The following is a 20,636-nucleotide window of genomic DNA, read 5'->3' on the forward strand; positions in this document are numbered from 1 at the left end:
ATGGTACACTGGGCCGCGCTGGGCTGCTACACAGGTCCGGCCATGGCCCTTGACCTTGACCCGGCGGTGTGGCCCATCTGTTTAAAGGCCAGGAGTGTCCCGTTCGCCCTCAAGCCCAAGATTGATGGGGAACTGGAGCGCTTCATGGCCCAAGGAGTCCTGGAACCGGTGCCGCCTGCCCGCTGGGAGACCCCCATAGTAATGCCAGTCAAGCCAAACATAGATGTTCGCATCAGCGCGGACTACAAGTGTACTATCAACAAAGCCCTCCAGGACCACGCATACCCCGTCCCGGTAGTCAGTCATGTTTTGGCCTCATTGGCAGGTGTAAAGATTTTTGGTAAATTGGACCTGGCCCAAGCATACCAGCAGCTTCCCATCGATGATCCCACGGCCGAGGCCCAAACAATTGTCACACATAGGGGTGATTTTCGGGTGCGGCGCTTGCAATTTGGGGTGAGCATCGCCCTGGGGATCTTTCAAAACCTAATGGATTGTCTTCTTAAAGGTATCCCGGGGTCCAGGCATTCTTTGACGATGTTTTGATCGCTGCCCCCATGCCCAAGAGTTTCACCGACAGACTGCACACCATCCTACAGCAATTCCAGATGGCTGGGTTGAAGGTGAAGTGGGAGAAGTGTTTGCTGGGGGTGCCAAGGGTAGAGTTCCTGGGATTTGTGGTCGACGCACAGGGTATTCATCTAACAATGGACAAAATCAACGCCATTGTCAACGCTCGTCCAAGGCTGAACTCCAGGCTTTCTTGGGGCTACTGAACTTCTACCACTCTTTCTTGCCCCTCAAAGCTGCCATCGCGGAGCCCCTGCACCGTCTGCTTGAGAAACAGGTCAAGTGGGTCTGGGGCCCGAAGCAAGCCACCACGTTCTGGGCCGTCAAGGACCTGCTGACATCGAACATGGTCCTGGCACACTTCGATGAAGCACTTCCTGTGGTCCTCGCCTGCGACGCTTCGTCGTATGGGGTCGGTGCCATCCTAGGCCACCAGCTGCCCGATGACTGGGAGGTTCCAGTGGCCTACTACTCCAGGATCCTCTCCTTGGCCGAGCGCAACTACACTCAAATTGACAAGGAGGCATTGGCAATCGTGGCAGGGGTCAAGACGTTCCACAACTACGGGAGAAGTGTTTGCTGGGGGTGCCAAGGGTAGAGTTCCTGGGATTTGTGGTCGACGCACAGGGCATTCATCTAAAAATGGACAAAATCAACACCATTGTCAACGCTCCACCGCCCTCGTCCAAGGCTGAACTCCAGACTTTCTTGGGGCTACTGAACTTCTTCCACTCTTTCTTGCCCCTCAAAGCCGCCATCGCGGAGCCCCTGCACCGTCTGCTTGAGAAACAGGTCAAGTGGGTCTGGGGCCCGAAGCAAGCCACCACGTTCTGGGCCGTCAAGGACCTGCTGACATCGAACATGGTCCTGGCACACTTCGATGAAGCACTTCCTGTGGTCCTCGCCTGCGACGCTTCGTCGTATGGGGTCGGTGCCATCCTAGGCCACCAGCTGCCCGATGGCTGGGAGGTTCCAGTGACCTACTACTCCAGGACCCTCTCCTTGGCCGAGCGCAACTACACTCAAATTGACAAGGAGGCATTGGCAATCGTGGCAGGGGTCAAGACGTTCCACAACTACCTGTATGGCCGGCCCTTCACCATCGTCATGACCACAAACCCCTCTTGGGTCTCCTGGCCCCCGATCGCCAGACACCACAGATGCTGTCTCCCCGAGTGCTCCGTTGATCCTCATGGGCTACCGGTATGCGCTGTAACACCGACCCAGAAAGGTGATGGGCCATGCCATTGCCTTCAGGCGACCCAGACCTAGTGCCCATGCACCAGATCCTGCTCCTTGAGGACCTGCCAGACAGGCCCATTCAGGTAACCGATGTGTCCCGCCACACTGCTCCAGACCGCGTGCTGTCCCATGTTCTGGACTGAGTGGGGAGGGGGTGGTCCACCAGTTCACAGCATTCTCCTCCCGCTGAGATGAGCTGTCAGCCTACAAGGGCTGCCTATTATGGGGAAGTTGGGTAATAGTTCCTGCACCACTACGGCAGCGAGTCCTCATGGCCCTCCATGAAACGCACCCAGGGATCATGCAGATGAAGGCCCTGGCCCGCACCTACATTTGGTGGCCTGGCATGGACAGTGAGATCGAGAACTGTGTCAAATGTTGCCAGATGTGCCAGGAATCCTGACCAGAGTCTCCCTGGGCACGGGCCCAACAGTGGGAATCCTCTGGGAGACCCTGGGCTTGGCTACACCTGGATTTTTTCTTCTTCATCTTAGTAGATTCATTCACCAAGTGGCTAGAGGTGGTACCGGTTGCATCTACGTTGTCCTGAGCCGCCATCCGTGCTATGTGGCGAATCTTCAGCACACATGGTATCCCCGACTCGCTCGTGATGGCAACTGGACCCTGAACCGCCATCCGTGCTATGTGGCGAATCTTCAGCACACATGGTATCCCCAACTCGCTCGTGATGGACAACTGGACAGCCTTCACATCAGCAGAATCCCAAGAATTCGTAAAGTACTATGCTATTCGACACATCTGCTCAGGCCCCTTCCACCCTGCGACCAATGGTCAGGCTGAGAGAATGGAGAGGACAACCAAGGAGGGCCTCCACTTCACTAATAAATATGAGCTGATCACTTGCCACGCATCCGAACCTAGTACATTATATGCCCCTGTCACGGCTCGGGTGGGGTGTCACCTGACGCTGCCACCACTCTGAATTTAGGGGAGGAGGAGGAGGAGGAGGAGGAGAAGATGATGATGATGATGATGATGATGATGATGATATTGGATTTATACCCCGCCCTTCACTTGGAGTCTCAGAGAGGCTTACAAACTCCTTTCCCTTCCCCTCCCCACAACAGACACCCTGTGAGGTGGGTGGGGCTGAGAGAACTCTGACACAAACTGCTTTTTTTCAAGGACAGCTGTGCCAGAGCTTGTGACTGACCCTGTCTGAAAAAACTGCCAAAACTGCTGTGTGGCTCACTTTCATCTCAGTGGCTGTTGCTAGGCAACCAAGCTTAGTTCTATCAGTAAAAAGATCATGACAGCCCCTTTAGAGGCTTAATATGTGGAAATGGGTTGTTGAAACTTTTCATGGCACAAACAACGTCCTAGTAAGCATCTGTTACAGAGAGATGTATCCTCCAGGTTGTTGGAACCCTTTCTGCAAGTCAGATACAAGGTGCAACATCTTCTAAAAAACAGGAGAGCACTGCATCAGCCAGGCCACTTTCCATGGGAATTCCAACATGAGGGTGCCTTTGTAGTTTCCTTCTGCAGTCTGAGATAGTCTAGTTAGGCAGGGGTAGTGGATATGAGAATTTTATTTATTTATTTATTTATTGGTAACATTTTTATACCGCCCTCCCCGCGAGATGCTGAAAGAACCTTGCAGAAGGAAATATATTCCCATTCATTGTATTTTATGCCCCCCCCCTTCTCTGAAGAGCTCAGGGGTGCACCTATGGTCCTCCACTCCTCCACTTTATCTTCAAAACAACCTGGTGAAGTAGGCTAGTCTGAGAGAGGGTGACCAGCTGAAGGTCATGCATTGTGAGTGGGGATTTGAACCCAGGTCTCCTTGTTTCCAGGCTAACACTATAACCATTGTGCGATGTTAATTAGGTTTCACCCCATCAGGAAACAGCTGTTAATTAGGATTCATCCTGGTGGGTAATTACTGACTTCTTGTAGGAAGACACAGGCTTTAAAGGTTGACTGATATGAATTAAATGGCTTGTTTATTAAAGCACTATGCATAAAACACTACAGAATCCTGATAAAGGAAACACACTTTCCAATTCTCCCATTGGCTATGCTGTGTGCTCCATCAGTCACTGGCCCATCAATTGCCACTCAAGAGTACTTGCATGCCATTGGCTGGGGGCTGGGTCCACTCCTCTCCCCCACCCACTGCCATTCCCTGTCTGAAAAAAGTGCCAAAACTGCTGTGTGGCTCACTTTCATCTCAGTGGCTGTTGCTAGGCAACCAAGCTTAGTTCTATCAGTAAAAAGGCAAAGGCAGGAGGCCCTTTCCAGGCCTACTTTGGCCTTTGTGGGGGACTTATTGGGGCCAGTCCTGACTAGGGTTGCCAGCTCCAGTTTGGGAAATTCCTGGGGACATTGTAGTGGAATCTATGGAAGCCAGAGTTTGGGGAGGGGAGAGGCCTCGGCTGAATAGAATGCCATAGGGTCCACCTTCCAAAGCTGTTATTTTCTCCAGGGGGAGAGAGAGATCTGTTGTCTGGAGTTCAGTTATGATACCAAGCGATACCACAGCCAGTGTGGTGTAGCAGTTAGCGCTTCAGAGCAGGGTCTGCCAGACCCAGGTTCTTGCTGTGGAAGCTGAGTGGGTGATTTTAGACCACTGACAAACTTTCAGCTGCAACTACCTCACAGTTGTTGTGCAGATCAAAAGGTGGAATGATGTAAACTGCTTTGGTCCCCACTGCAGAGAAAGACTGTACTCTTCATATGTAGAGTCTTGCAGGGAGGGGGGAGGAGATGGAAACCTGAAGTCAGAGGGGCAGATAATGGTACGTTGATGGTTGGTTGGGAGGGAGATAGAGTTGCCAACTCCAGATTGGGATAATCCTGGAGATTTGAAGGGTGGGGTTTGAGGAGGGGTAGGACATCAAACAGGTACAATGCCATAGACTCCACCCTTCAAACCAGTCATTTCCTCCTGGGGAACCATTGTTGCCAGTCTCCAGTTGAGGGCTGGAGATCACCCAGAATTACAACTGCTCTTCAGATGGCAGAGATTAGTTCCCCTGAAGAAAATGGTGGACTCTGTGTCATTATACCCTGCTGAGGTTGCCACAGCAAATCAATGCTGAGTGCACCCATCCAGAGCCTCTTTCTAGAGCTTGTATTTATTTCCACAACGGGCCTTATTCCTGGTATATGAATAAATGGGGGGAAAGCAAAGAAGTAAGAAAACAAAGACATATCTATGGCTGCAGGAAATAATAATATGGGATAGCAAATGGTACATGAGTGTTTATCAAAGCTTAAATTCCAGGCCTCACCAGAAGGCAGAATGGGCATTGGGGAGCTGAACCATTATGACACTCATGAAAAACTGGCAAAGGAGAGAAACTTTACTGCCCACAGTTCTAGCCTTCCACCAATTATTTGTGAGATCCACATAGTTTACTTACATGTTTTCTGACACATCAATAACCTGAGTGCTCTTGGCATCTCAGCCAGTTTTTCTGCAAGCTATGGGCTCCTTCAGCTGAATCCACAAATCCTCCCAAATCCACTGGAAGAATAAATCAAAATAAGATAAAAAGTCCAGAAGTCCATGTTCTCCCTGAAATCACAGTATTCTGCAGCGCCATACAGCCAGGCTCGTCTAGAGGGAGGGAGTCTTTTGTTGTAAAAATCCATTTGGACAAGATCCTTGCCTGAACCTAAAAAGTCTTCTCCCAATATTAAGAGGTACTTTCCAAACGCTTGTGACTAATCACAGTTAAAATGTTCCAAGAATGGCTTGGTGCTCCATCAGAGCAGTCTCATCAAAAGTCACCATTTCTGCTGGACACTTTTGGGTCTGAAATTCATTTTGCTCAGGATCAACACCAGCTCATCACCAGCTCTCTAGTGCTAGTCTAGATGGACCACTGGTTTGATCCAGCTGGGCTCTTCCTCTTTCCAATAATAACCTGTCCTGCACACCTATTTCCAAGGCCAAACGCACATGCTATGAATGTAAGCTGAGTGGAGTTGTGTAACATTTGACATGTGCAGAAGAAGCCATCTGTTTGCATCAGTACGCAACCAGTTAGCAATTATTATTCAAGCATCTTAAAGACTAAAATATGTTTACTGAAATTGTTGTTCACCACCCTGAGCCCACTGTGTGGGGGAGGGCGGTCTATAAACCAAATTTAAATAAATAAATAAATATTATAGACTTTTGTGAGCCAGAAGCATTAATATTCAATTGACAGAGATGCCTATACACAGAACAGCAAACACTAGAACAGCCATTAACAGAAAGGAGCCTCAGCAATGGACCTGTCACACTGATGCTGTGGCATGTATTCTGGATATTCACCACATGATACGTTTTGCACAGGCTGGCCCGGACAATCACTGGTTGCAGTTTTTCCAAGGTCAGCCAAGAAGCTAGTGGCCAAGTTAGGAATAGACCCCAGATCTCTTTACACATGGTTTGGTGTTTTTAACCACAAGCCCGATTCCCTCAAAAGGGGAAGGGGGGAAAGGCAGTGGGGATTTAGATAGCATGTCATTACTTGAGTTGGAATTTGTCCCGGACACTGTGGTTAACACTTCATCTGATGCTGGAGCATTTTTCTAATTGCTCCTCCGGGCTTTGTAACAACTCCCTGTTTGTTTAACTAAGCAGAGCAGTCAGCCCTTTAATACACTGTGTGGACAAGATGGTGGTAGCTATTCCACATTAGTCTTCATTATGCAGACACCACTGGCTAGGCTGTGAAATGCTGGGAGTTGACCACAACCTCCTGCAGAAAGCACCTTTTACCCCAGTGTTAAGCCTTATGCATTTTACATGAGCACTTAACATCAGAAAACACTGGATGTCACTGAACTGTGCACATTAATGCCCTGCTTCCTGTTCGTAGGCCCAACAGTTGGCTGAAATGGGGAGGGCAGGGCGGGGTGGGTTATAGCTCACATTATTGATCCCTGCATCAAGTAACAGATTTCATTCAGAGGCTCATGATGTCAGTAAAGACAGGTTTCAAAGAACCAGAGGAGGTGATAAAGTCTAACTATGATTCCTTAAGGGATTCTCCTTGGATAAAAGAGTATTTCCAGACATGCACAGGTTAGACTCAGCAGTCCTTATTAATGACATGCATTAGTAAAAGAGAGTTGCTTGACTCTGAACCTTGAGTTGTGGGGCCAGTTCAGAGCCTTTCCAGAACATGATGTTAGCCAAATTGCTTTATCTACAGCAAGTGGCAAATTTTAAACTGGGGGCTTGCCAACTATACCAAGGTCCTGTTCCCACCAAGTGTTGCCAGAGAAGGAGTCGAGGCCGGTGTTGTTAAAATAAATGTCCTTTATTTAAAGAAAATAAATCACATACAAACAAAACACTCACACATTCAATCAAGTTCCTCAGAAATACAGTATTAAAGTAAGCACGTTTGCATTAGCAGGTGGGGTGATGAGGGGTGATACTTATCTGTCCTGAAGCTTGTTTGTTCCAATGAAGAATGGATGGGAAGAAATAAAACTCTAGGGAAGTTAACACACGACCAGAACCAGCCAGCACGTGTGGGTCTCTTGACTACTGCAGATCAAGAGATCAAAGTAGAGACAAGGGTTTGGGTATAGCAAGCTGGACAAAAGGGGAGTATAAAGCAGACAGGGGTTGTTGCAGGGAATGCTAGCTAGGAAGGGCCAGTTTAATGGTCCTTACCTTTTATAGGTGGCCCAGTAGGTGGGAGGTAATGGTTCCAACCTGTGGACCCACCTACCTGTTAATCCATCCCAAAAACAATCCTATTGGTTGCGTGTAGTGAGGAGTGGCTACCTAGAGGGTTGGACAATATTGTAACCTAAGACCTAACTCAAAGGATGGCATCTGGGCAAGTGTAAAAACTTGGCATCAGGATGCTCCCTTGAAGTGCAGATGAAGCTTGGCCATTCCTCTGGTCATCAAAGGTCCATCTGGCAGGAAATGCCAATGTAGAAACAAAGCAGAGATGTGGAGTGCGGGACTACAAACAGTTCAGCAATGGGGGCTGCTTCTTCTCAAGTTGTTGTTTTGCTGACAATAAAGGAGATGTGTGCTTCCTCACCAGGCTGGTAGCTGAAACCTTATTCATGTGTTAAGACTTATGCAGGCACCTTGTATGTGTAGTATCACAACAGGTGACTTGTACAGCTTTCTGAGCCTATGTGTGTGTGTGCACAGTCCATAGTGTAGCAATAAACATAGTCCATAATGCAAATATTAAGTTCATTCCTTAACAATGACTCCCTCATTACACTGGAAAACATCGGGCAAAAATACACTTAAACACCAAATACAACTGATTGTTTTAAATGTGGCTTATCTCTTGCATTAGTATCCCATCTTTCTTCCAAAGGAGGCATAAATGTCATTGTCTCCTTTTGTCTTCATGATACCCCTACAAGATAGGTTAGTCTGAAATAAATATTATATTATAGACTTTTGTGAGCCAGTAGTTTATAATTTATAATTGCAAGTGATGAGTTGTTCTGGTTAGCAGGCTATTTCAAGGAGCTGTTTTCCTATAATGACTGGCCCAAGATGTCTACTGCACCAAATGACCATCCCAGATTATCCAAAAGCTATACTTTAGTGTTGCAGAGGATGCTGGGGGGAAAGTGAGCACACATTGCTTCCCTGGTGCTCACACAACTATGCAATTTCTTTACTGCTGTTTAGGTCTGGATCTGTAGAAACTTTTAAGGTATTTCATGACAGCAGCCTCTAATGAGTGCTTAAATACATTGGAATGGAAAGTTAAGGAGAAACCCCCAACACTCTTCATGACAGAAGTCCAAGGAGGTTTAATTTTCCATTTTGATCAGATACTGGAAAGTAAGTACATCACTCATTTTCATCAAATGAACTCTCTAGTATAATCCTCTCGCCTCTAACTGGATCTTGTTTGCAACATTCCTACAGCAGTAAATGTTGTATCGCATCACAGCATTTTGAATTTTTAAACAAATCTCGGGGTGGCTGGAAGGCTACTCAGACCAGCAGCTGTTTGTGTGGAATTTTTTATCTCCCAGAACTCTTGCAGGCTCTCTGGCAGCTTGAAGCTTTGAAGGCGGTTTTCCTCCAGCAACAGGAACTCCTGGGGACTGACAGGAACACTGGTGTCAAGAGGGCATGCCAGTCTATTACACTTGGCTAAAAATAGGATTATTTCTAAAATGTCTATAGTACATCTACTGCAATATTTCATTGGCTCAGTACTATGGCATTATTTTCCACATAGGTGGCTATGATGGCCCTCTTATGGGAAGGTCTGGTCAACAGTACCCAGGGATCACCTGATTTAAGTCACCTGCGGAAAGAAAGCTCTTAAGCTCCATGTCTCCAGTTCCTCAAAACCAACCCTGTAATTCCTTGGAGGTTGGCTGCTTCTCTATATGGTCCTGTTCTGTGGAGATATGAAAACATGGGTGCAATTTCTTGTATTTCTTTTAATGTCAGGGTGTTTGTTTTTTATTATCCCCCATTGCCCTCATATTAATCTTCACTATTTCCCCATACGTATGTACTTCCTCATTTTGAGATTATGGGTTTTTTAATACTAGATATAAATTACACTTGTGTATCTATACATGCACACAAAGAACCTTGATGCAAAATGTAAAAACAAAAGGGAGAACCTTCAACAGATGTTTCCCTGGGGACTGTGAAGTAGTGAGAGTTATGGAAGGTCATGGGGGGGGGGAATCTCCTTTCTCTTTGCCTCAAAAGAATTGGTTGAGGAATTTAGGGCACTGCTGTCCATTTCACACTCAGTCTGAAATATGTGTGAACAGCACACTCAAAGTGCATTACCCAAAACCATTTTCAAAATATATGATCAGATCTGTGTGGTGAAGTATATCAGACATACCCAGGGCTAATTTTGGGCAGGAACGCACAGGAACAGAGTTCCGGCTGGCTTCAGAGTTGGCCACGCCCACAGCCAAAACCTCTGCGTGCCTGGCTACAGAGGGAAGGCCTGGAGAGCGACACCCCCTTGTCAACTCCGAGGCGGGCAGGCCAGGGAGGCCCTGGAAGGATTGGGGAGGCATTTAAATGTCCAAGGGCCGGCTTGCCCGGGCTCTCCACAGCCGCAGGGTGCCGGGCAAGTTAAGGGAAAGCAGTTTAAACTGCCTTCCCTCCCCTCCCCTCCAAGGGCCGGCTTGCCCGCGCAAGCCAAGGGAAGGCAGTTTAAACAGCCTTCCATTCCCTTCCCTTCAAGGGGACGCTTCCCTGGGCTCCCTGCAGCTGCAGGGCTCAAGGGCAAGCCAAGGGAAGGCATGGGGTGTGGTCTAATATGCTAATGAGTGATGATGTCAGGCGTGTGGCCTAATATGCTGATGAGTTTCTTCTGTTGGGTGTGGCCTTTTATGCTAATGAGTTTCTGTTGGGCTTTTTTTGAAGCCCTGGACATACAAAAACAAAAACCTGTGTGCTTTTTGCAAGGGTACATGTAATGTCATGTCTATGATGAATGGATGGGCATATGCAAAAGCAGCTTAAACTTCTTTTTTGTAAGAATAAGAAAAAACTTTGATCAAAAAGGGAAAAAATAAAAAACTTTGATGATGAGGGTGAAAGGGTTCAACAGTTAGGATGACAAGCATGTCAAAATATTTGCTGAACTTCTTTTTGGGAAGTTAAAGATCTCCTTAGTGAGATACTAACTTTCATGCAAATAAATCAGTAACAGGAAACAGTATGATGTAGACTGCAGTGGCTATTTGTGCTAGTTCCAGTAAGACAACTACCCTATGACACGCACACGTTTTAGGAAAGATGGTTCAGTGGCAGCCATAGGATCTTTAGAGTGGCACATGTGATCACACTCTCTTCCTCATCTCTTTTCTATGCTATCTCTTTCTGTGGAGAACCAGATAAGCCTTCTACAGAGTTGTTTGACTTGTGCATTGTAGCACTGTGAGCTTTGGTTCCAGGAAAAATAATTTGCCTGAAGAAGAATTTCTTGAAACATGCAACTTTTGCCTAGGAGGCATGTTGCTTTGATGCCTGCTCTATCTCTTTTCAGAAAGCAAAACAGCCTACAACATTGGCATTGACGACTGCTGCATCTCTCATCAGTCTCTCATCAGAAAGCAAGATAGTCTACAGCACTGAATCCTGTCTCTGTAGCTGTGGACTTTTCTACAAGGTATATATTGTTCTTTAGGTTTTTGTTATCAATGTACTATAATTAATAAGATACACTAGGGTATTTATTGTATATTTAAGTATATGATTTAAACGAATATATGTAGTAGCATATCAGAACTGTGTGTTTTGTTTTAACATGGTGTTTTTCCATGTTTGCTCAACCTTGCCGTGTTTCCCGTGTGTTTGTTGACCTTCCATGCAGGGCCTGGAGATCTCCCAGGATTATTCTGACCACCAGACTAAAGAGAACTGTTCCCCTGGAGGAAATGGACACTTTCAAAGATGGACGCTATGGCCTCATACCCAGCTGAGGTCTCTCTCCTCCCCAAGCCCAGGATCTACCCCCAAATCTCCAGGGATTTTCCAGCTCAGAGTTGGCAGCCTTAGTTGTTTTATATTGGCAGGTTTACATAATTATATATCCTTATTCTGTATATGTATCTCTCTCTCTCTCTCCCATTTCATAGAAGTAAATATTTGTGAAATGTTGGGGTCTTTAAATTTAAGAAGAGCCAGCCTAGTGTAGTGGTCAGCGCGTCAGACTAGGATCTGGGAAAATCAGGTTTGAATCCCTGTTCCGCCCCACGGAAACTCACTGGGTCACCTTGGGTCGAATGAACACTCTTTTTCATCGTTGTTGTGAGGATCAAGTGGACCACAGGAAAACCAAATCATAAGCTGGTCTGGGTCCGCACTGAGGAGAAAAGCAGACTATAAATAACAAAATAAAATAAAAGAAATCCCGCTTCATAAAATGGAAACACATTGGATTCAGGAAAGAATGGGAGGAGGAGGAGGAGGAGGAGGAGGAGGAGGAGGAGATGAACTAAATATTATTATTGTTCTCGTTGCTCATGAAATAAATCCAGCCACTTAGTGACCTTAGCTAGGGTACTTCCTGGGAACTGATGACTGATGGGTGTTAATGGCCCTCAGCTGCACCTCAGGCCATCAGCTCCTCCCAGATGGTCATTAATCCACAGGAAATGTCTCAGGTATCGATCCTTATTGCTTAATTAATAAATGCAATGTGTCTTAGGGGCTTAGATTTAGAGATGGCCCTTTCCTTTTTCTGCGGCTTTGAAGGTGACATTTTTACCCCTAGCCTTCCTCAGAGCATTTCTGTTGGAAGACCGTGGCTCATTTTGGTACTCAGAATTCCTCTGTGTGGAGTTACAGCAACAGAACATTTCCGACTCCATAGGGAAAAGAGAGCGAGGGATAGCAGGCCATTAGCTTTCTTGTGTTTCCCTAGTGGAGAGAATGCTTGAGGGTTCCGGCCCTTTCCAAGTGGCATGTAGATTTCAGCAGGTGCCACTTCTAATGCAGGAGTGAGAAAAGCCATACGTTTCAAATTCTCTCCTCCCCGCAATCTAAAAAAAATTTGTCTGTGTGTCATTATGCCCACATGTTGGCTTGCTCTGTGTTCCAGGCAGTTTCTTCTGAAATGCTCCTAAGTGAATTTTAATTTTTAAATGTTGGGGATGGATTGGGAATTGCACCTAAATAGTTCTTCCATAACTATTTTCCATAATGGTTTGGTCTCTTTAGAACCATGGATGTTAAATATTAATCTTACTTAGAATGCAGCAGCTTGCAGGTGATACCAGGCCTTCCAGCATGTGCAGATGGGTTGCTAGTTTTTCCTCTGGCTATTATTTATTTTGACTTCACTGTTGACTTCGCCATAAATCCGGAGCTAAACTGACTTGTACTTTTTTTAAAAACAGAAGGAGGAGAGGAGAAACAGTTCATTCCCCAAAAGCCTGCTGCTCAAACATGACTTGTCTGACCATTATAAAATCTGCTCAGTACTCTTACTACAGAGTCCTGGCCTTCTAAACATAACCTATATACTATAAATTCCTGAGAGCATCAGTGTGTGCAGCTGGTGAGTGGTGGGGCAGAGATGTGGAATAGATCAGTTAATTGATCCTGCCTACTATATAATAATAACGCAATAACGTGTGACCAAATTAACTTCTACAATGACTTGTGGCAAAAATGTTTTTAAACATAAATTTGGATTCATAAAGTCAGTCACCTGGCAACTGAAGAACAATAAATGTACTGTAGTTACAGTGTGAAATGTACTGGGTTCAGACGCGTAGAGTGATTAGCTCATGTTTATTAAGTGGTTTCAGCTCAAAACTAAGACAAACTTGCAGGGTCAGAGCCCTGCTTATATTCATGAAACACCCCATACCCAACACACACCCCACATCCCACGATAGGCTGTTTACAGAGTATTGTTTACCAATTGGCTACTGGTAGGATCCGGATCAATCTATTGGTTCATTCTAGGATCCGAACCCTCTATTGTGATGCACTCCAAGCTACGCTATTCTGCATGTTCGCTAGCGAGCCCTTTCGCAAGTATGGTTCCATCATGATACATAACACAATGCAATCCTGTACAGAGTTATTCCAAGTCTACTCATTGAAATCAGTGGGTTTAGACTGGAGAAACTCTGCACAGGATTGCAGCGTTACATTCCTCCCATCCTTCTCCACTCTTGTCTTCCTTTTTAGATGGTAAAAACACACTTTGTGTGAGCGTACCAGCTATGCGTAACAGGAACATTTGACAGGTACAGTTGCCCTGCTGTGTGAATAGCAGCAACTGAGGAATAGCTTTAGTATCCATTGTCCCTGTTCCGATAACTTGGCAACCACATGTACTGGGAGGATTGCAAGTAGTGTGTACTCCTGTTTCCACACAGTTGGTAGGTGGGCTCCCAGTACACATGATTGCAATGTCTGAAAAAGTCTTCTCTGAACTCAAAATCTTGTGCTATGAGACTAGAAACATGTCGTGCTAGCCTAGAGTTGCCAACTTTGTACAGGTTCTATGACAGCCCCCTGCCATGTAGAAATTAAGCAAATGGATGTTTTGCTTTAGTTATAAACTAGGAAACATTTCACCTGACTGTCGTGCTCGGTTTCTACATGTCACACTGCTGTTGAAGTAAAATTGGTGTCAACCTTCAAATCCATTCTTGGAGGTGAAATCTTGGGAATGTGGCCTTCTGTACCCAGTGCTCATTACAAGCATCCTGGTAACCAACCCCAGAAAAGGGTCATGATATAGACTGTCTGACAATCATGTATGTCATGAATAGCACCAGCATCATTAATATGGTTTAATTCCTCAACCTCTACAAATAAATTCCACACTCCTCTTTCTTTTGTCAACAACTGGATTCGTGCAGCAGGTTGCATATTTTAATTCAAGCTAATTCCCCAGATACATTTCCATAAAAAATCTGAAATTTCTGTTTTGGTTGCCTATCTTGCATGGTGAACTAAATTATTTTCATGAGCCCTTCAGGGCAGATTGTCAGCACAGGCTTACTGCGGTTATGCACCATATCCCTACCATTAATATTGCTTCCAAATATAGTGTATTGACAAGGTACCTGGTACAGTGTAAATCCTAGGGACATTTGATCCAGATCGTTAAAACCGAGTGAAGGAAGCAAAGAACAGATCAGGTTACTAATTCAAACAAGCAATGAATTATTCATTCCATTATTAATTCGACAGGCCTCCAGCTATTTTTCCCCTCTCCAATAGTCTGCATTGAGAATACTTTTGCTATTTTCTGGCACTTGGTCCATTTGTCTCTTCATAGCTGTGTCAAAGGATGCAGTGGATGCTTCTCAAACATCTTGTCATTATAACTTTCTTGTCCGCAATGAATGGGATAAATGCCAATAAAGGTAAGGTGTGGCTGGGGGGGGCTGTGTTCTGGGTCGTTTCACAAGATTGTGCTTAATTTAAAAATGGAATCTTCTTACTTTGTATTCTGTGCCCGTCTTTAGATCATAGGAGTGCACTATAATGCTTCTTTCACAGATTTCAGTGGTCTGCTGCTCAGTATTTACACTCTACACATCTTTAAAGCCAGGGCTTACAAATGTATTGTAAATATATGTGCCCCAACCCATGCAGTCATGTGGAATCAGTTTTGCACGTAGAACCTTTCAACATGTAAACTTGCCCAATTAAATCAGTGAAGGGAATGGATCCAAGGGTGATGAGGAAATGTACACACTGACAAGTGTCCTACATTGGAATGAACAAAGAAGCTCTGTATACACACTTGAACGCTCATATACATAAGAATTTCTAGGTTCAGGGTGGTCAATCGCAAGCCTCACGCCACATCCTCTAACCTCGAGCATTCTTAATAAGGATAGCAGTCTGCATCCAAAGAACAATGAGCAGAGCTCCGCTCATGGAATGGACCCGTCCTGCTTCCTCCTGTCTTCTGCAGCCACCTGTTGTCACCAATCCTGGCCCCCGTTCCTTATTGCTGTGAGTCCATCAGGGACAGCATAGTCTGTGGTACAGGGGGCTGTAACTTCAGTAGGAAAATGGCAGCTCCCTCCCTGTGCCAGTGGAAGGAAGCACCTTCCATTCACAGAAGGGCACCTCAGGTCCAGCTCAGAGAGTACTAAGAGTGAGGCCAAAGATTCACTGATTTCAGTAGGTACTGAACTCTTGCTGATTTTAGTAGGAGTATGGATATAGGGAAGCAACTAAAAGCTTTTAGAACTGTCTGTAACAGCATATTATGTTGGTGTAGCATTTTCATGGTGGAGGGGGGTTATTTGGAGGGTTTAATTCTGTATTTTGCATTTGAGATTGTAACCTCGTTTGAGCCATAGGTGAAGGCAGGATATAAATATTTATATAAACGAATGAACAATGTGTCGCAACTGACTCATGTCAGCTCTATCTGCAGGGTGTCCAAGGCGCGAGAATAGCAGAGATTATTTGCCCTTGCCTTCCTCTGCCTAGCAATCCCAGTCTTCCTTGGTGGTCTCCCATCCAAGATCTATCCATGGCCAACTGTGCATAGCTTGCGAGCTCTGATGAGTTTGGGCTAAGCTGGGCTATTCAGCTGGGCTATACTGCTATTTAAAACAATTCATAAAATATAATTTCTACCATGTAATAAAGATTTTGATTTGTTGCTGTAGACATTTAAACATGCTGTGGACCACTCGTAAGCCAGGTGAGGGTGCTGCAAAACTGAGAGCCAAGCTGCACATTATGATTTCTAATGTTCTGTGTCTGAGTTCCCCTGTCCCGGCTTTAACTCACATAGTCACAGCAGCAAGGGAACTTGCTTCCCAAGTGTACAGAGCCCTGATTTGGATCATGACTGCAGCACAGAGGGAGGAGGAGCTTCAGTCTTCTCCTTGTGCCATTTTCCCATCTCCCAAACAGCTACAGCCCCTCCATTAGGGAGCTACACATGCAGCCCACCAATGGGGAAAAATAGTCTGATTTAGTCATCATGGCCAACAGCTGCTAATACATCTTTCCTCCTAGTCCTCTTTTGAAGGTATATAGTGTTCAACCCTATATCCTGGGAAGGTGAATTTCGCATTGGTTATTTATTGTGTAAAGAAGTGCTTCAATCAGGTGCTCATAAAACTAGTTGACTACTCTGTCTTCTGCCCTGACCTAGACAACCTGGGATAGCCCAGTCTTGTCATATCTAAGAAGCTAAGCAGGGTTAACCACGGTTAGTACTTGGCTGGGAGACCACCAAGGAAGCCTAGGGCCGCTATGGAGAGACAATAACAAACCACCCCTGTTCATCTCTTGCCTTCAGAAACCCTACTGGGTCACCATAAATAAACTGTAACTCGATGGCTCTTTCCACCACCACTCTGCCTTCTGGACTGACAAAGTAATCTAGGTTACTTTTCCAATGTTTTCACTTTCTACAGGCATTAAATGTGGTGGTGTTCTCTCCACACCACACGGCAATATCTCAAGCCCAAATTTCCCTGGATTCTACCCATATGACACAGACTGCATGTGGCTCATAGTGGTAACAGAAGGATCCTCTGTTCTGCTGACCTTCCATCACTTTGATCTGGAATACCATGACAGCTGTGAATATGACTACCTCAAGGTCTACAATGGGGTCTCAGAAGACCAAGGAAACCTCCTAGGCAAATTCTGTGGCACAAGTGTTCCTCCGCCATTTACATCATCCTGGAATGTCATGACAATAATCTTTCACTCAGATAAGCATGTGGCCAGCCAAGGATTTTCTGCTGTCTACCAAAAAGGTTAGAATTGTCACCAACATAAGTTTTTCCAAAATGTTGCTGTGTCACGCAATGGTAGATCCAATGGTACCTGAAGGTCTTGGGGCCTTGAGGAGAGGGATAAAGAATCAGGGCTTTAGAGGAAGAGGCTGTAGCAAAGACAGCAAATTCTTGGCGCTTGGGGGCAACAGTGGGAGGGCTTCTGGAGTCCTGGCCCTGCTGGTGGACCTCCTGATGGCACCTGGGTTTTGGCCACTGTGTGTCACAGAGTGTTGGACTGGATGGGTCATTGGCCTGATCCAAATGGCTTCTCTTATGTTCATACTGAGAAGCTGATTGAATGGAAGCAAGCCATTCACCAAAGGATTAGAACTCTAGAGATGGACAGGGCAGAGTCAATACCACACAGGCAAACAAGGAGAGGGTGAGCACAAGAGCAGGCAAAATGGAGCAGCAGAGAGAAATTGTATGGGAAGTTGCAAGCAAACAATTATTGGAAGGTACAATAGGGACAAATCCTGTCACACAGAACAGTGGAACAGCTAGTTTGCAGTCCAGTAGCACCTTAGAGATCAACAAGATGGGGGGGGGAGGGTGTATGAGCTTTCAAGAGTCACAGTGCCATTTGTCAGATAGAGCAGTGAAGGGAATGAAGCAAGACTAGACAGAAGCAAACTGGCTGCAAGGGGAAGATTATGGTTGTCAGAGGCTTTAGGTGTGAAACAGGAGCCTAAATGCCTGAGGTGAGGAGAGACTGTACTGATTTGTTTATTGATTTAAAATATTTGTAGGCCACCTTGGTGGCCAGTTTGGTGTAGTGGTTAAGTGTGCGGACTCTAATCTGGGAGCACCAGGTTTGTTTCCCCACTGCTCCACTTGCCCCTGGCTGGATGACCTTGGGCAAGCCATAACTCTGGCACAGCTGTTCTCGAAAAAGAGCAGTTTCTGTCAAGAGTTCTCCCCACCCACCTCACAGGGTGTCTGTTGTGGGGAGGGGAAGGGAAAGGAGTTTGTAAGCCGCTCTGAGACTCCAAGTGAAGGGCGGGATATAAATCCAATCTCCTCCTCCTCCTCCTCCTCCTCTTCTTCTTCTTCTTAAAAACGTTTGAAGCAGTTAACAACAGGAAAAAGGCTACAGCACTCCAAGGAACTATAAAATCAACAAAATTCAGGACACCAGTCCTATGAAAAAAATCGACAAGCTGTAAAATAGGTTTTAAAATAGCAGCAATAGAAACACAATAATCAGATCATGTCAACAGACAGCAATGAATGTGACATGGCTCAGGTGGGGTGTCACCTGACGCTGCCACCACTCTGGTTCCAGGCTCCCCTGAGGCCCAGAGCACCCTCCCAAGACCTTCAGACCTCCATTTTGGCTGAATAATAGGCATGAGAACCAGGCAGAGTACAAAAAGGAAAAGGCTTATTTTATAGGAGGTCAAACAACAAGGCACAGATTAACAGTAAGTGGGTGAAAAGAAAAGAAATCAAATGCCCTTACGTGTCTAAATATACTGTCCCTAGCTCACTATCTGCAGTGGCCTTAGACTACTCACCCTTCTTTCAGGATGAGGGTTTCTTCCTGCAGCAGCCTTCGTTCTGGCTCTGCCCTCTGGGAAGAAGAACAGTTTTTCCTGCTGCTCCAGATCTTTTATTCCAAGCCCTCCTCTTTTCCTATTGGTCAATTTTGGCTCCAAAACCTCTCAGGGGCTTCTGGGAGTTGTAGGCCCAGCCTCACCTACTGCTAGCCAGGCTACCTGGGCCTAGTAGGCTTCTGGTGGCACAGCCCCGATCATGACAGAATGTTAGACCCACCAGAAAGTAAAGAAATGGGAACAAAAACAACAACAAAAAACCCAAACATATATCTCGATTAAATGTATGCTCAGGCCTCAAAATCCTCTTTGGAAGGCAAAAGTGGTATGTGATATTTGCCCTTGCAATTAACACGCAATATGAAATCTCCAGATTGGCCCACCCTGGTACAAACCTCTGGGAGTCCGACCTTCTGCCTTTTCCTGATCAGCAGAGTTGCACATTCTGCTTGTTGAGCATCTCTGCCTCAGGCCACTGCTTTTCGACACCCCGTGCCTGGAAAGTGCATCCTCCATGTAGGGACCTGGATGCTACCTAGGCCTGTGTTGGGTAGCTCTACCTAATTCCCTTAGGATCCCATATACTGGGAGGTCCTAAAGCAGAGACACACAACACACCCCATTTGCTTCACCTGAACAATATCTTGGTACATTCTCCTCTTCCAGAGATGAGAACTGTGGAAAAATCAAATAACACAAAAGTAGCCAAATTAAATACTTTTGCCATTTAAGGCTGATGGCTTGATTTCCTCTCCCTTCAGTTCCTCCAAAAAGCAATGTTGGTTTGTAGGTCTGAACAGAAAGCTTTGTGTGTGTGTGTGTTGTGAAACATTTCATGGTAGAGCTCCCAAAATCTATTTTCCCCAGTTTTCTTCCATCTCAGTGGAAGCAGCAATTGTGCTTGCTGTCACTGGTGGGCACCTTTTGTTTCTCTCTATTCTCAAACACACACGCGCGCACCAGTGACAGCAGGAAACATTGATCTCTCTCTGATTTCGCAGATGTTATAATGTAGCCAAAATTCATTGCCTTTCTCTCTTAAGTTTCTTTACTGCACCACAAGGCTAACCAAGTTTGTTTCTATGTGGTGACATCTGAATTGACTGAAGCCAATATAGGGTGTAAGTCAATATTTTCTGCCCTCACTGTGGTAGTTTTGTTTAAATAATACAGAAAAGAAATGGCACCCAACAGTCATGATCACCACTGCCAGTTAAGTTGGCTTATGCAGACTCCTTGGAAAATCACTGAGGGGGTGGTGGTGTTCCTGCTTGCAGGCTGATAAGAGGATAGCAGAATTATGATGGGCATTTGGGCTAGTAGTTATTGGTTTTGGATATTAGTTGCATATTTGGTGCCAAAACATCTTTTAAATTCAGTACCTAATATCACTGAATTATAAAATGGAATGAAAGAATTCCAGCATTTCCAAAGGATATTTTAGAAACCTGTTGGAAAGAATGGATTTAGAAATTATGAAGAACTAAATTACCTGTTAATTCCTTAACCATAAACAAGAATTTCAGCTTGACAACTGATATTAAAATCATAACTGGTTTCCCTACTTAAGTGGGCGGAAGAAGAGAGAGCTTAAACAAATTCTAACAGAATCTCTTGATTCAGATAATTTCCCCAGTGACTTTCCTATGTTGTTAAGAGAAAATAAACTGTTACCTTGATTAAAACATCATCAAAAGAATAAATCAGCTTTATTGAGATAAGAGTGTTGTTAATTTTAATTGTTTAGTTAACTGGTTAAAAGCAAGATAGTTAATTGCCTAAAATATTGACTTGGTTGAAAAGCTTTACTTAAAACTGCATTGGTCCGATCATCCTCTTAAGTCAATTTTCCCAAGCAATGAGTTGGAGTCCATTTGTCATTTCCAGAACTTTGCTTGTTGTGATTGACTCTGGAATGGTGATCTTTTGGGGGCCTTTCTAAACTCCTGCCCAGATGGCAGCACACTCTAAATGCTGCATGTAGGTATGGGTCCTCCCAAATGGTGACAGTTCTCTGTATAATGTCAAAGG

At 45.3% G+C, this 20,636-nt stretch overlaps 1 protein-coding gene across 1 annotated transcript in view; it reads left to right on the forward strand.

Annotated features, from left to right (window-relative positions):
• Window positions 1-1,212: 1,212 nt before the first annotated feature.
• The window catches only part of CDCP2 (CUB domain containing protein 2), a 43,144-nt gene continuing 23,720 nt past the window's right edge, over window positions 1,213-20,636 (forward strand). The window contains exons 1-3 of the mRNA XM_015427694.1: window positions 1,213-1,773; window positions 14,568-14,655; window positions 16,681-17,028. Of these exons, the coding sequence (XP_015283180.1) occupies window positions 1,213-1,773; window positions 14,568-14,655; window positions 16,681-17,028 (997 nt within the window). The remainder of the gene's footprint in view (window positions 1,774-14,567; window positions 14,656-16,680; window positions 17,029-20,636) is intronic.

Source organism: Gekko japonicus, unplaced genomic scaffold (genome assembly GCF_001447785.1).
Source record: "Gekko japonicus isolate JY-2015 unplaced genomic scaffold, Gekko_japonicus_V1.1 scaffold332, whole genome shotgun sequence".
Classification (NCBI taxonomy): Eukaryota; Metazoa; Chordata; class Lepidosauria; order Squamata; family Gekkonidae; genus Gekko; species Gekko japonicus.